This window comes from Pocillopora verrucosa, chromosome 7, assembly GCF_036669915.1.
Source record: "Pocillopora verrucosa isolate sample1 chromosome 7, ASM3666991v2, whole genome shotgun sequence".
In the NCBI taxonomy this organism is placed as follows: domain Eukaryota; kingdom Metazoa; phylum Cnidaria; class Anthozoa; order Scleractinia; family Pocilloporidae; genus Pocillopora; species Pocillopora verrucosa.
Genome location: NC_089318.1, coordinates 10387242 through 10400256, shown reverse-complemented (window position 1 = coordinate 10400256; position 13015 = coordinate 10387242). Strand labels below are relative to the sequence as shown.

Sequence of the window (13015 nt, the reverse complement as noted above, 5' to 3'; positions counted from 1 at the left end):
CTAGTCAGCCGTGTCATTTTGAAGGACGCTACAATGTGATGTACATGCAATGTTATATGCAGAAAATAATAAATCAAGATGGCTGCCTGCTAAATGATTTGTAGTGAACTATGTTTCGGTGAATATTTGCCACCCGTTCCCCACCGAAGATGATAAATGAAGGGGATTATGTGATTTTAAAGAAGGAGAATGTCACAAAAGCTGTGAGAATTCGCAAGGGAAGGTAGGGATGTCAAGGATGATAATCTAATTTCATCCAAAACCATTGTTGAAGCACGTGGAAACAAAACCTTTCACTTTCTACTCATTGATCGGCAATGAGTTAACTATCCAAGTTTTAAAACCTAGATCTCGTAGAACTTTTCTTCTGAGCTATTCAATCACAAAAGTGAACTCATCATCGTTAAACGATAAAACGTGTGCTCCGCTGTAAAGAATTGACACTTCTGGTTCAAATTCCCCACTTCCGGGAAGGAAAGGTTAAAATTACCCACCCTTTGGGCACAGATGACAGTCAAATGCCCCTTTAGCTTTAGTTTGATCAGTGCCACACTATTGATTCTGAAATGTGCAGTTTGAATCTTGATGATGATACCTGCACAGCTACACTCTGCAGAATGGCTTACACTTACATGTATTATTGCAACAAAATCATCAAAATTTAGCATGAAAGAGTAATCAGTTTATTGACTCTCATACAAGTACTACCTATATACATTAAAGAAATTGCCTAAGGTTTTCTTCATATTGCTCTTTTTCCTCAACTAGCGTACAGTATGTTCTTTTCTTTATCTCAATTTGATCAGATGATGCAAAACAATAACAACTGAAATAGTTTTTGTTTGTACTCTCTGTTGCCTGATTAACTTATTGCAAAAAATATGAAAATAAAGTAAGATTAATGGCTACCTGGAATAATAGGGGATGCCAGTTTGCATTAGCATCAAATGAAAATAAATTACAGGTCAGCAAGATAGCACAAATGCACTCATAAAAAAGAAAGCAAGAGAAGTGGAAAACAACATTACCATGTTAATAGGGCTGGAAGGGTCAAATAATTCAATTTATGAAATATTTATACAAGAAAAGCACACAGTTCATAGCTCTGAGAGATTATCACACATAATAACATAATATACATATTAAATAAATTGTAAAAGAAAATAAATTATATTAAGGCTTAAAAAAATTTAAAGAAAGTGACAGAATACTTTTTACACAACTGTTTTTGTGTGTGTGTTATCATATAACAATGCAGTTAATGCGAAGACATTGAGGAAAAGAGAGCTCTAAGGAGCATAGAGCTTTGATTTGAAGTCTTCCCAAGTCTTAGTAGATTTAATAATTCAGAAAAGAAGCGTTGTTTGCTTAGTACATGTTGAAACAAAAAGTATAATGGTGTGTTTTTTATATAGAAATATCTTTGTGAGTTGTTTTAAGTTTAAAAACATATATCAGCTTTTATTACACCCATTTTGAAATCACTGGTGGTCCCTGTAATCTGATTGGCTCTAAGTGATGCGATTTATTCACAAATTGCACCATTTTTTCCTTTAAATCGCATCTTTTTCCCAGCCAATGAGGAAACATGAGGCTACACTAAAAACAAAAGAGCCAATCAGATTTGAAGGCTTGTTCAAAGTAACCGATCAAATTGCAGAAAAATTAAAGACAAAGAGTATCATGTGGCAAATTTTGCAACTTTTGTTGACAGTTTGCCAACTCTTACTTTTTCCACCCCAAAAAATGGATGAATTTAATTTCAGAACAGTTTGGTACTGCATCAATAAAATATTTGAACTGACCAATTCCTGTATTTGGGCGATTTCAAAATGGATGTAATAAAGTGGTAATTGAACCTCATGTCGTGCAATTTTGGTCTTAGATCATACTTGTGATTTCAAATTGAACTCGTGCTGCGCACTCATTTGATTTTGAGATCATGCATATGATTTTAGCCCAAATTGCACTCCACTCTGTTCAATTACCATTATTAATGGAATTGGGTCAAGAGTTCCATATATTTGGTCCTTGAGAACTTTTTAACATCAGTCCCACAATGGTGAGAATGGTAGAACTTTCCCAGTTTCCTGTCAAGTAATGATGAATGTGATTACCAATTTGAAAAATATGGTTAAAACAAAATGGTAACAGATTATTGTGTTAAAGATACATGGAGTTCATATTTTATGTTACTGATTAAATGAATCTTTCTGTTACTACACTAGGAAGGAGGCTTTTGATAAGTTACACTTTACTTTGGATAATGCAATTGGTTTACCTCTGGGATCATTATTTGAGGTAAAAGGGGGCAAGCTGAACAGATTAGATTTAACAGAGGATGTTGACGAACTTCTTGCAGCAAAGGATGATGTTGGTAAGTGAGGATTACTTTACAGTAGAAAAATTGAGTGGAACCTGTATTTAGCAGTCGCCTACAGGAAATTGTGGGGTGACAGGTTCCACTGCATAGGAGTGTTATTAAAAAAACTAAAATAATGCCATTCTATGACATAATTGACCACTTCATGTACAATGTCAAGAATACTACTAACATCTAAACTTGGATGAAATTTCACTTGAATGAATCATTAACCTTAGTTATACTTGAGTGGTCAAAACCAGTCAATACGGCAGGAGGACAATACTAACAGGCCATTGGCACTTAATGGAGGTGACTGCTTGATAGAAGTGAAACTTAAAGTCCTTGTCAGGACTTTGAAAATTAACTGCCTAACACAAGATGTTTGCTTTATATGGAGCAGCTTAATACAGGTCTGACTGTGATAAAATACCATCATTTTTTTCGTTGTTTGATTTATGAAAGACATGAGTGGGTTTGTATTACGCTGTCTTTACCAAAAGCAATTAAAAAAAATTTATTCATAAGTCATGAATTGTTTCTTGTAGCAGATGATAAAAGTAATCGCTTCCTACAAAATGATGGCACTTCACAGAAGTTGTCCAGAGATGAAATAATGAATCTCAAAGCACAAGGAGTTAGTGGCAAGGTCAGTTTAGTGTGATAGACATGTAACCTATACAAATACAATGTAAACATAATTTTTAGGAAAGGAATCTACAACAGTACAGTGACAGACAGCTTTGTTTTTGGGTATTTAACAGGTCAAGTAATGAACATCATTTGTCTTGTTTTGGTTGGTTTCAGGACATTGTTGAACATCTGGTAGAGAACAGTACAACATATAACGAGAGGACACAGTTTTCTAAAGCAAAGTACAAGAACAAGAAAATGAAAAAGTATGATTTGGCTAGCTGATGTATTTGTCATTTAAATGTATGTGCAGTGAAAGTTAATGCAGAAAATTTACTATTTTCCAGGCATTTTGTGAGATTTTCAATACTGAGGCCTACCACTGATCTCATAGCACAAATGTACTATTGCAGAGGAGCTTCAAAAATATGGTGAGTTTGGTTATTTCATTTAAGAAATATAGAGAGCTCAGCTTTTGATTAATTGAAAACATCCATTAAAATTCTGTTCGCTAAAATTTGTGGGCTCTACACAAGTATGTTTCAAATGTATTTTTTAGGGCAAAATGGAGTTCAGGTTAGAATGATTTCAAACTGGTTGATTTAAACAAAGGAAAATAGAATTAAACTTGTTTAAAATCACTTTGAACAAAACTTGTTTTAAACTATTAGGCTAACCATCAAAAGAAAGGAAAATTTTGCTTAGGGTGTCACAAAAATGCATCTAAAAGATTGAAATAATTAAATTTGAGAAACTACTGATGGAAGATAATGATTACTAAATATTATTTTGATGTGTAATTTAAGAAATGCAAGCTCTAAGGAGTCACAAGTTTTAGGAAGTCCCCCTTATCAAAAAAAAATTTTTTTAAAGTAAAATTGTATATTTTTGTACAAATTCTTTTTTCTATAAATTTGTAGGACACCAAAGGAAAATTAAAGCAGGTTCAACTGTGTCTGAATATATGAATGAATGTTTGTTGAATAATGGTATTTTTTTTACCTGACAACCAAAAGTATGACCTTGAGTAAGTGGGTTGCATTCCCTGTGATAAAGTATAACTACCAAATGCCAGTCAGATCACATGCAAACCAGGGCTCTTATCTACAATAAACATCAAATGTATAGGGATAAGCCCAATAGACAGTCATTGAAATGTTTAGAGTTCTGTGTCATTTATTCAAGTTTGCATTCATCAGGGATATATTTAATGTTTCCTCTAGTGACCTCAGACTTGACTCACTGTCTCAGATTCTAACACTGTCAAATGTAAGAGCACACTGTCGTATTATGGTGACAGAAAGTTGTCAAGGGATGGTGGCAGGAGCTCTACTGGAGAGAATGGGGGGTAAGTATAACACATTTGTAAATACGTCTGTCTCTTTAAGATGGCCATCTTCTTAGAACCTGGCAACCTGTTTTGTCTGGGCAAAGACTACATACTCAAGGAAACACTATGTTTAAATTAAGAGAAACTTTTGTTGTCAATACTTACACTGTACTTTTCTTGTTTGTTTTGTTGGAAATTTTCTCCAAGCATCAATTTCTGGTTTCCCTGTTATTGATAGAATTTGATTGCTTTACTACTGTATTTATTGTCTTAAGTAAGCATATCTACCAGATACATGTCTAATCTTCAAAATAACACAAACATGCATTGTGTAAATATCATTTCCTCTCCATAACAACCACTTCCTTCTGTCCTTAAGAGTGGCCATCATGAATAGCTATGACTGTATTTTGAAAAAGCTTTTCACTTCAGGATTTAATCTTTACACCTTAACATCAATATGCATATTCTCCATACTGTTCTCTATACATTTTCAATGGTACTGACAAAGAGGGTTTGTTTTAATCAAGAGTTTCTTGAATGGGTGGTCTTTTCTTTTATTCTCATTGCCTCAATGTTTGATTCTGGAGGAATTAGAATCTTTGCACTTCTAGAGGATAAAAGGTTCATACATCTCATGTATTGTGATCATAGTGACATCCACAACTTTTATCTTTTCTTATGAACAGGCCATGGAAGTCTTGTTCAGATTTATTCTGGTGATTTTCCAGGAAGGTAAAAACTCATTTTTAAAGACTTAGAAAAAATATGAACAAAAATATCCTGGTGACATCTGGAAGTGCACACAGAAAGATTCTGCAAAGATTGCTGTCTATCTGCCCTTAATTTTCAAAACAAACCCACAAAAATAAAAAAAAACAGAGAACCATAGCTTTTTTTGGTTCTCTTATAGGAAAAGAATTGCTAAGAAAGGTGTTTGGTATTTGATTAATTTTATTGCCCATAGACTGTTCATAATTATGTTTCTTAAGTTAAGGGAAAGCTGCATTTCAAAACTCAGTTTTCTCTGCATTTTGAAAAACCACCTAGAAAAAAAACCTTTTTCTTGTTTTTTACTCATCATAACAAATTTAGATAATTTATACCAAACAAACCAAAATACTCATGCCTGATCTACTGACTTGTTTTTTACCAAATGCACAGTGAAACAAATGTAGTGTGATTTTGTGTACAGTTTCATAGTATTGGGAGTAACACAGGCAATCAATCAATCATTTTATTTTGTGATGCAGGTTGCAAAAGTGGCAGCCATGAGGCTGATGTGGACCTACAATTAACTAATAAAAAGTGAAATAATAAAGGAAATAATTTGTAAAATCACCCTATGGTATTTGAATTCAGTACAAGTCAATAAAATGAGGTTCATTGGCAAATAAAAGTTACAAACTAATCTAGAAATTTATGTACAGTATAGTAATACTTAAAAATATACAAGGTCAGGTCACAAAATAAAAATTAGAAAATAAAAACTTGTCGGAATGGTATTTATCCATTTCCTGTAGTTATTTGTTATAAAATATTTTTCTTTTTTAGACAGGCACTAGATTATTTCAACTTTCCTAAGCATTTTTTGGGATGTTTGAGTGGATTTGCAATGGATAAAGTAACAACACTGGGCCAAAGCAAAGGTAAACATTCAACTTGCAGTAATGTGATACTACTGGAGTGTGAATAGCATCATAAAACTGTAGTATTTCTCACCATAAGTCAAACTCAAAGGTCTGATTATTTAAATAAAGTTTAACCGTTGTTTCACTCAATTTAGGTGAACCTTTTATCTGAACTTTTACTTTTGTGAACAGCGTCAGGAGGGCTGTAAGCTAACAGTGGAAGGATATTTTCTCAATGAAATCAACCCCCTTGTAGAGAAAGTCTGGCCTACTGATTGTGTAAAATTGTGGTTGAAGTGAGACGTCATGTGAATAACTGGTCCATAGTGTTGTAACATGTGTAAGGTGTCAAATAGGACATGTAATTGTAAGATGTTACAGACAGAAGGTTGTTATGTTACTGAGAACAATGAAAGTAAGAGCATAAAGTCATGTGAAGCACACAAGAAATATTTAATTTTCATGCGTTTAGAGCAGTTTTCAACTGAGTATTGAAACTGATCCTGGATTGCTTTGGTTTTACTTTAATTATGTTATCCTTTTTTTCTGATGGGTAGTTGCGATTACTTTGCTTTCTTTTTTTCAAAACTCAGTTGAAAATTTCTCTATCTATGTTAAGTTAATAATTCAGAGTTGGTTCACTTTGTGATTTTGATGTGGTGCGGTGTAGATAAACTGTCTTTTAACCAGAATGGGAGCATCAGGTGTTGTAGTGAGAGTCAAATAGTTAAGCTCAAGACTGTGTCCAACTGTAGCTTAATTGAAGTGAAAGACTTTTTCAGTCTGATAATGACAAAACTTGAGTAAGCAATTGAGATATTCTGGGTCCTGAGTCATGGTAAGACCTTTTTCTTTTCAAGGAAAGTAAGCAGTTTCCTTAAGTTTGGGAAATGAAGATGAACTTTGTCAAATGATGTTAGGAAAGCTTGCCCATAAATGAAGTTTGAACATTTCTTTGTCTAATTGTCTAACAATTTCCCTGTGAATAAGTCAAGTGGTGCCATGTCATTGTAATACTTTCCAGGTGATGATTAAGCTCTTTCTTTTCATTTGCTTGCTGGATGACGTAGCGAAGAGACATGTGAATAAGGGTTTGGAGAAGTAATATGATTAAATATTGAAAATATCACTTACTACAGTGCTTGTTACTCGTTAGGTGCTGAAGAGAGATCAGCATCAATTACTGAGGCAAATAGTTCCACAGTTCGGGATCAAGAAACTGCAAGTGAGCTCTCGGAAAATGGCGACAACTCAGGAAAGGATCAGGAGGAACTAGAAGGTGGAAACTCCATGAGCGAGGAGGTGTGATGAAGTGGTGAACTTCTTGTTTAGAGTGCTTTTTCGACTGAGTGTCGTTCAGCCAGAATTGAATTATATATATAATCACAAGATTATATATATATAACCAATCAGAACGGGCACAAATTCCTTGCGGGTTGCTCGGAAGTGAACAGTACAGGGTCAATCAGAGCGCGCCTTCGACGTTATCCACTGTTTTAGTGTATGATTTAAAGGTAAATATCAACTTTTCCTCAGGAAAAATCTGCGCGGAGATTGTGCAGAAAAATTGAGGAAGCAAGAGCTCGAGAAGAATTAGAACGTGGAAATTTAGACAGGTAAAATGTTAGTTTGTCACATATGGTGTAACTGCTGGAGGAGGGTACTTCTGGCCTTCAATAGGTTACCGTGGTATTTATTGATAAACGCCGCGGCGTCTTAAATCTTTTTAGCGTTTCCGATGCGGCGTTCACTCCAGGAATGAAACTCACTTTCGTGATTAAAAGTATTTTCCAAGAGGTTTGAATATTACTAAGTTGTACCTTGCTTGTACTCATTGCTTCTACCCAGAGTCAGTGAATAAATTAAGCTTCCTTCAGGTTCTAACCTGTTCCAGGCGTCTAATTAGTAAACGGAGCGATAGCTGCGGAGGAGTAAGAAAACGGGCGAGGCTTGGGTCGGATAATGCGATCCGATCCACGCCTCCCGTTACCTGGCTTATCGCGTTAATCATTGTCGTGCTCGGTTTTATTAACTGAACGCCTGGAACAGGGTAGAATTTTTCGTTTGGGTGCGGTGTTTGTTCGAAAGTTTGCCTCCTTCTGCAGCGCTTAATAGAGTTAATAAGGTATACATTTGGGTGGGGTGCCTTTTCAAGCTGTGAGGGATGTAAAAGTTAGGGCCTGAATCTCAGGGAAGAGTATTCTGAGCATCCCCCTTCCCCTTTCCAAACCCCCTCCCCCCTCAGTCTTTCCTGGTCAACTCTTTAACTTTAAATTTTTATTTCTATATTCTTTTAGTTTGGTTGTCGTGAGCCGTTTTCAGCCTAGCCCCATTGTAATGTCTCTCATTCCTCGTCTTGCCCCATCCAGACCCTTTGTGGTTTATTGTCAGTACAAAGAGGTAAGGTTCTTGCTTTATCTAACACCAGCCTTATACTAGCGGATATTTTTCCCGGAGTCGTGCACAATCTGGGAAGTATTAGGGAGCGGATTTGTATTGTGAACGGAGGTGGACAAATTGGAAAAAGGAAAAATGCTTTTCTAGAGATTCCTCGTTAAGGCAGTTTGTTCACAACAAGAGAAGATGGTGTTATTCTAGCGTCGATGTGATCACTTAAAAAATTTTGCTGTGTTCATTTCAGCCTTTGATGGAGTGTTATGTAAATTTGAGGGAGAAAGGTACAGCTATTAATATTCATCTGTCTGAAACATGGTGGCGACATTATCAGGTAAGAGAGCTTGTGTGTGTTGTGGCAAACGAACTTTCCTGCAAAAAAATAGGCGAAAATCTGTCACAACGGAACAAGACTGTAGTTCACTTAGTTCGAGGGTGCATCAGGGGATACGAAGCTTATTGTCCACTTATTCTGAGCCACAGTGGGATAAAATGCGTTTTTATCCGATCATAACGAGCGCTCACAGGAATTAACAAATGCAATCCTTTGCAAATAACCAAAGTTTGATTCAGCTTTTAAATTTGTGACATTTGCCTTCCTCACTCAAATGATTTTCCACGTGCTTCTGTGTCAATAACAATGCTCTCACAAAATTCTTTCAATATTAGAAAAATATTCCACGAGCGCGCCCTATGGGCCTCGTTGGCTATCTAGCATCTCATATGCAACAAGCGCGAGTGGAATTAATATTTCTTGGAGACGCCCCAAAATATAGATAAATATTCCCAACTTATTTTGTACGAAAAAAAGGAATGTTACAATTTACAAAACCACTTCTGGTTTAACTCGCCTTCATGCGCGCGCGTGATGTGATGGCTCATTACCCATGATGACAAAGCTAACGAAAACTCTAGAATTGCATTATCCAATGATCCAGTCTCTAATGACACGGATTGTGTCTCAAGAAATTAAATTAAATTCAGTTCCAATTCTTTTAAGACTATTACATGCAATCCGTGTTCATTTTCTCCATTCTTTGATTTTTGTACATCACTAAAAGCTGTCATTTAAAGACGTCAAAAGCAGTTGTATCATCAACATTAATGAACCGCCAAATAACTTATCTTAATTTCTCTCCCCAGGTTCTCCCTGCCCGCACACACCCGGAAATCAACATGAATGGTACAGGAGGGTATCTTCTGTCCGGGATAACAGTCGAACCAGACACACCCACCACAGAGACACTACAACAAGCCAAGAAACCTAAACTTGACGAATGTGGTTGACTAGAAATAATATTGAATTGACTGTTAATTACGTCAATTTTTTTGCCAACGTTAATTATTTAAAAGACAATGATTTGTTATTCGTCTTGTCGCACGCATGAAGCAGAGATAAAATAGGAGTTCCCCTTGCGAGAATTTAAACCCCAGACCGTTGTAAGAATTTCGCGTTCTAAGGCTCTACCACTGATCTTTACATAACTCGCTGGTATTAAGCTACTTGTAGGTTTCTATAAGACAAGCGTTGTACATATCTCTCAGATGAATGACGTCGAAAGTGTTGAGTGTGTGAATTTCTTGCTCAATGAAAAAAGATTTCATTCATTTTTTATGAGCGTGAAATAAAACGCCCTCGAGACAAATCAAAACCACTTCCTGAATTCGATGAGTGAGGTTCATAATTTACCCTCTGTTGATCTATTAGATACCGTTCTTTGCTTTTACAGTTGTGAGTTCTGTGTGAATCTTTAAAAATTTAGTCTTGTTCTTTTGGGGTTTTTAATAAAGGCCAGTTACCGGCGGTCTATTGTCGCCTAACGCCATCTGTTTAGCCTATGAGCACTCTTTGATTCCTAGAGTGCTGGAAGTTTTCGAAGTTCTAGATGTCAAATTTTCCCGGGGGAGCATACCTCTAAACCCCTTACTCGTGTTAATCTGTGGTTTCCTTGTCATCTTTTCATCTTGTCTAGAATAATTGGGATTCAGTTATTAGATAGAAACTGTCACGAAACTGTCTGGTTAACTGAATGGATATCAGGTTTTAGTTTCCTCAATCCAATTATCTTTGAGCCGAATATTCGATTTTTTTTTCTTACCCCCGCCTACCAACGCATGACCCCAATGGGTTAGAATTTCAATTTTATCATGCCCACAACTGATTTACTCTTATCAAACAATTAGCACGCTTACTTGTGACATGAATAAAGGGGGTACGTTTCTAAAGAAACTGGTACTGCGTAGGTGGGAGAGTATAACAGAGTAATTTAGTGTAAGCGACTGAGTGAAAACGTAAATTGGCCACCGTAAAGAGTTGAAAGGCTGACGTTTCGAGCGTTAGCCCTTCGTTAGAGCGATTAAACGTCAACTTTGAAGCTCTTTATGGTGGCCAATTTACGTTTTTAACTCAAGATGTTAACACTAAATTACTTGTGACATGGTTTTCCGCTGTAAAATAGCTATAGCTTACGTAAGCTCCCTTAGTATCATTCATTGTTATCAGTGAAACCTAAGCTGTCTTCTGGTTCTTGGATCGTCTCTGACCTCATTAAAAAGTATTTTCTTTTTATACATACGGCCATACTGGTGTTTTGTGAAAATACACCAAGCAATTAGTGAGAAACGCTCACAAGCTAGGTTTTAGGAGTAGAGTGGAATCGGAAATTATAACCATCGGCAATTTTCTCATGCTCTGGGGAAAAGACGAGCTTCATTTAGACTGTCCAAAAACAAGATTTCGTATTAATAAAATCAGACAACAACTCAGTTCAAACTTTCTGTTCGCAAATAAACGCACTGGCATAAAATGGTATCTTTCTTTCCTACAGCACACTCCAAACGAAGTTTATGTTTCTCAAACAAATTTTTATAATTTTTACCATTTTTAAATTTCAAAACGCCTTTCCTGACGCTCGTAGGAAGTTGACACAAGGATATCGGATGAAAATGCCCTCCCTCGCGAACTCATTTCCTCTACAGTTGTATTTCGCAAGACTAAAAGGAAGGTAGAACTGCAATGTTCGATCACAAATGTCAACTTCAACAGCATTTTTCCGCCGCATGCAGAAGTGTACGATGATTAAGTGGGATCCATATCAAGTTTACATGTCCTCCCTCACATTTTTTCGTTTCCTTCGACTTATGTTACGCAATCAGGAAAACTAAACACGTTTGATATCCTTTGTGGATTGTAATGATTTGAAAAATCAGATGAATCTTCAGTTGCCAAGTATATCATCTTTTTTTTTTCATATCCAAAGTGAACAGATTTTCTAGGACTCGTCTACTAAACTAGCGGAAGTGTTCTAAATATTTTTTTACTTTATACGAAAAAACTCATGCCTGGCTTATTCGAGTGTAAGAAGCATCTTAAGACGGAAAAGGAGAGTGAGCTGATAGTTGATGCTGAGATAGATCACAAGACTTCTCATAAGGTAACCTAACATTGAATGGCGCTTTTAGGGAATATGAAGGGATTCTTCTGAGAGGAAAAATTGCTTACAAGGATTTCGGAAGAAAACTTGGAAAAATAAATGTCATGTAAAAACCAACAAAAAAAGGAACTCATCAGCTCAAAATGTTTATAAACATAAATAGGAGGCAAAATAATTTTGTCATCATTTTGTTAAAAGAGAGAGAAAATTTCATGCAAAATAAGAATTTTAAAGTACACAAAAAAGGTAAACAAGCCAGAAATAACAGGCCGGAAGAGCTGTGTAAACGTGATCCTAACTGGTAAAATGAACCGGAATTGCTTACTATCTTTATCAGACCTGACCTTATTATGAAATTATGGAAGGATATTTAATGATCACAGCTGTCAAATCTCTCGCGAAATATGCAAGAGATCCGAAATAGCATATTTGACGTAAATACGCCTGTCACGTACATTTGTTATTTTTATGGTGTGAGGCTTCAAAATTTATTACTGGCCCATATCACATGCAGAATTTTGGAATTTTTAAATAGTTTGCTTTGCTTTTGCGGGATATTTAAACGTATGTAAAGCGTGCAGCTCTAAAAGGTGTTCCGAATAAATACTTGAACGGTGATGTATATATATTTTTTTGGATTGATAACGAAGACCTTGGTTTTTGGGAACAAATACTCAACAAAATTGAAATCACGGTTTACAATGAACCCAGATTTTTATACTCGAATCTCAAATCAAACTGTTGAGTCATGTCTAATTATAGCGATGACTTGGTTGGAAAGGCAGTTGGTCTGAAGTCAGATTCTTCTGGGGGATTCCCCGGCAAGCAAACAACTGTACGCAAGGTTACCTCGACTTCGAGACTTTTTTTTAAAATCGGTTGAAAGGAATACTGTGATACCCTTTTGCTTAAAATCATTTAAAAGGCGTGATCAAACTGTTTACTTCTTTGTTTACATGTTTTCTATTTTAGGATTGCTGGAAAGTAATTTACATGATTTCGCCTCGGCAGAATTGCAACAACATTTCAGCTGTCGAAAAAGCTATTATGATAACGATTTTTGAAAATGATATGCTTATGAATTTTTAGAGACCCCTTCTAAACTTATAATTCCAAAACGTAAGGAAGTCCAAAAATTTAAAAAAATGTTGTCACGGTAACTTGTACAATGTCAACTTTCTTGGACACGGAAAGTTCTCTGCCAACCTTTGTACCAATCATATACACTCGA

The 13015-nt window shown here is 35.8% G+C and overlaps 1 protein-coding gene across 2 annotated transcripts; it reads left to right on the top strand.

The window, feature by feature from the left end:
- The first annotated feature begins 73 nt into the window (after positions 1–73).
- On the top strand, positions 74–10154 carry LOC131770952 (tRNA (adenine(58)-N(1))-methyltransferase non-catalytic subunit TRM6-like). Of its 2 annotated transcripts, none has more exons than XM_059086674.2 (13): positions 74–223; positions 2229–2377; positions 2914–3011; positions 3170–3261; positions 3343–3426; positions 4219–4343; positions 5015–5060; positions 5880–5974; positions 7113–7258; positions 7493–7572; positions 8254–8356; positions 8598–8684; positions 9494–10154. In XM_059086674.2, the coding sequence occupies exons 1-13, from the start codon at positions 150–152 to the stop codon at positions 9635–9637; spliced, it is 1323 nt and encodes a 440-aa protein (XP_058942657.2). In that variant the 5' UTR covers positions 74–149; the 3' UTR covers positions 9638–10154. The 2 variants fall into 2 exon arrangements, with proteins under 2 accessions (XP_058942657.2, XP_058942656.2); XM_059086673.2 differs by having other exon boundaries at positions 2911–3011.
- Positions 10155–13015: the final 2861 nt, after the last annotated feature.

Coding starts and splice junctions, on each gene's coding strand:
- LOC131770952 (XM_059086673.2), top strand. CDS start 150: ATGATAAATGAAGGGGATTATGTGATTTTAAAGAAGGAGAATGTCACA. Junction 3,427..4,218: donor AGAGGAGCTTCAAAAATATG/GTGAGTTTGGTT, acceptor TGTTTCCTCTAG/TGACCTCAGACTTGACTCAC. Junction 7,259..7,492: donor GAAACTCCATGAGCGAGGAG/GTGTGATGAAGT, acceptor ACTTTTCCTCAG/GAAAAATCTGCGCGGAGATT.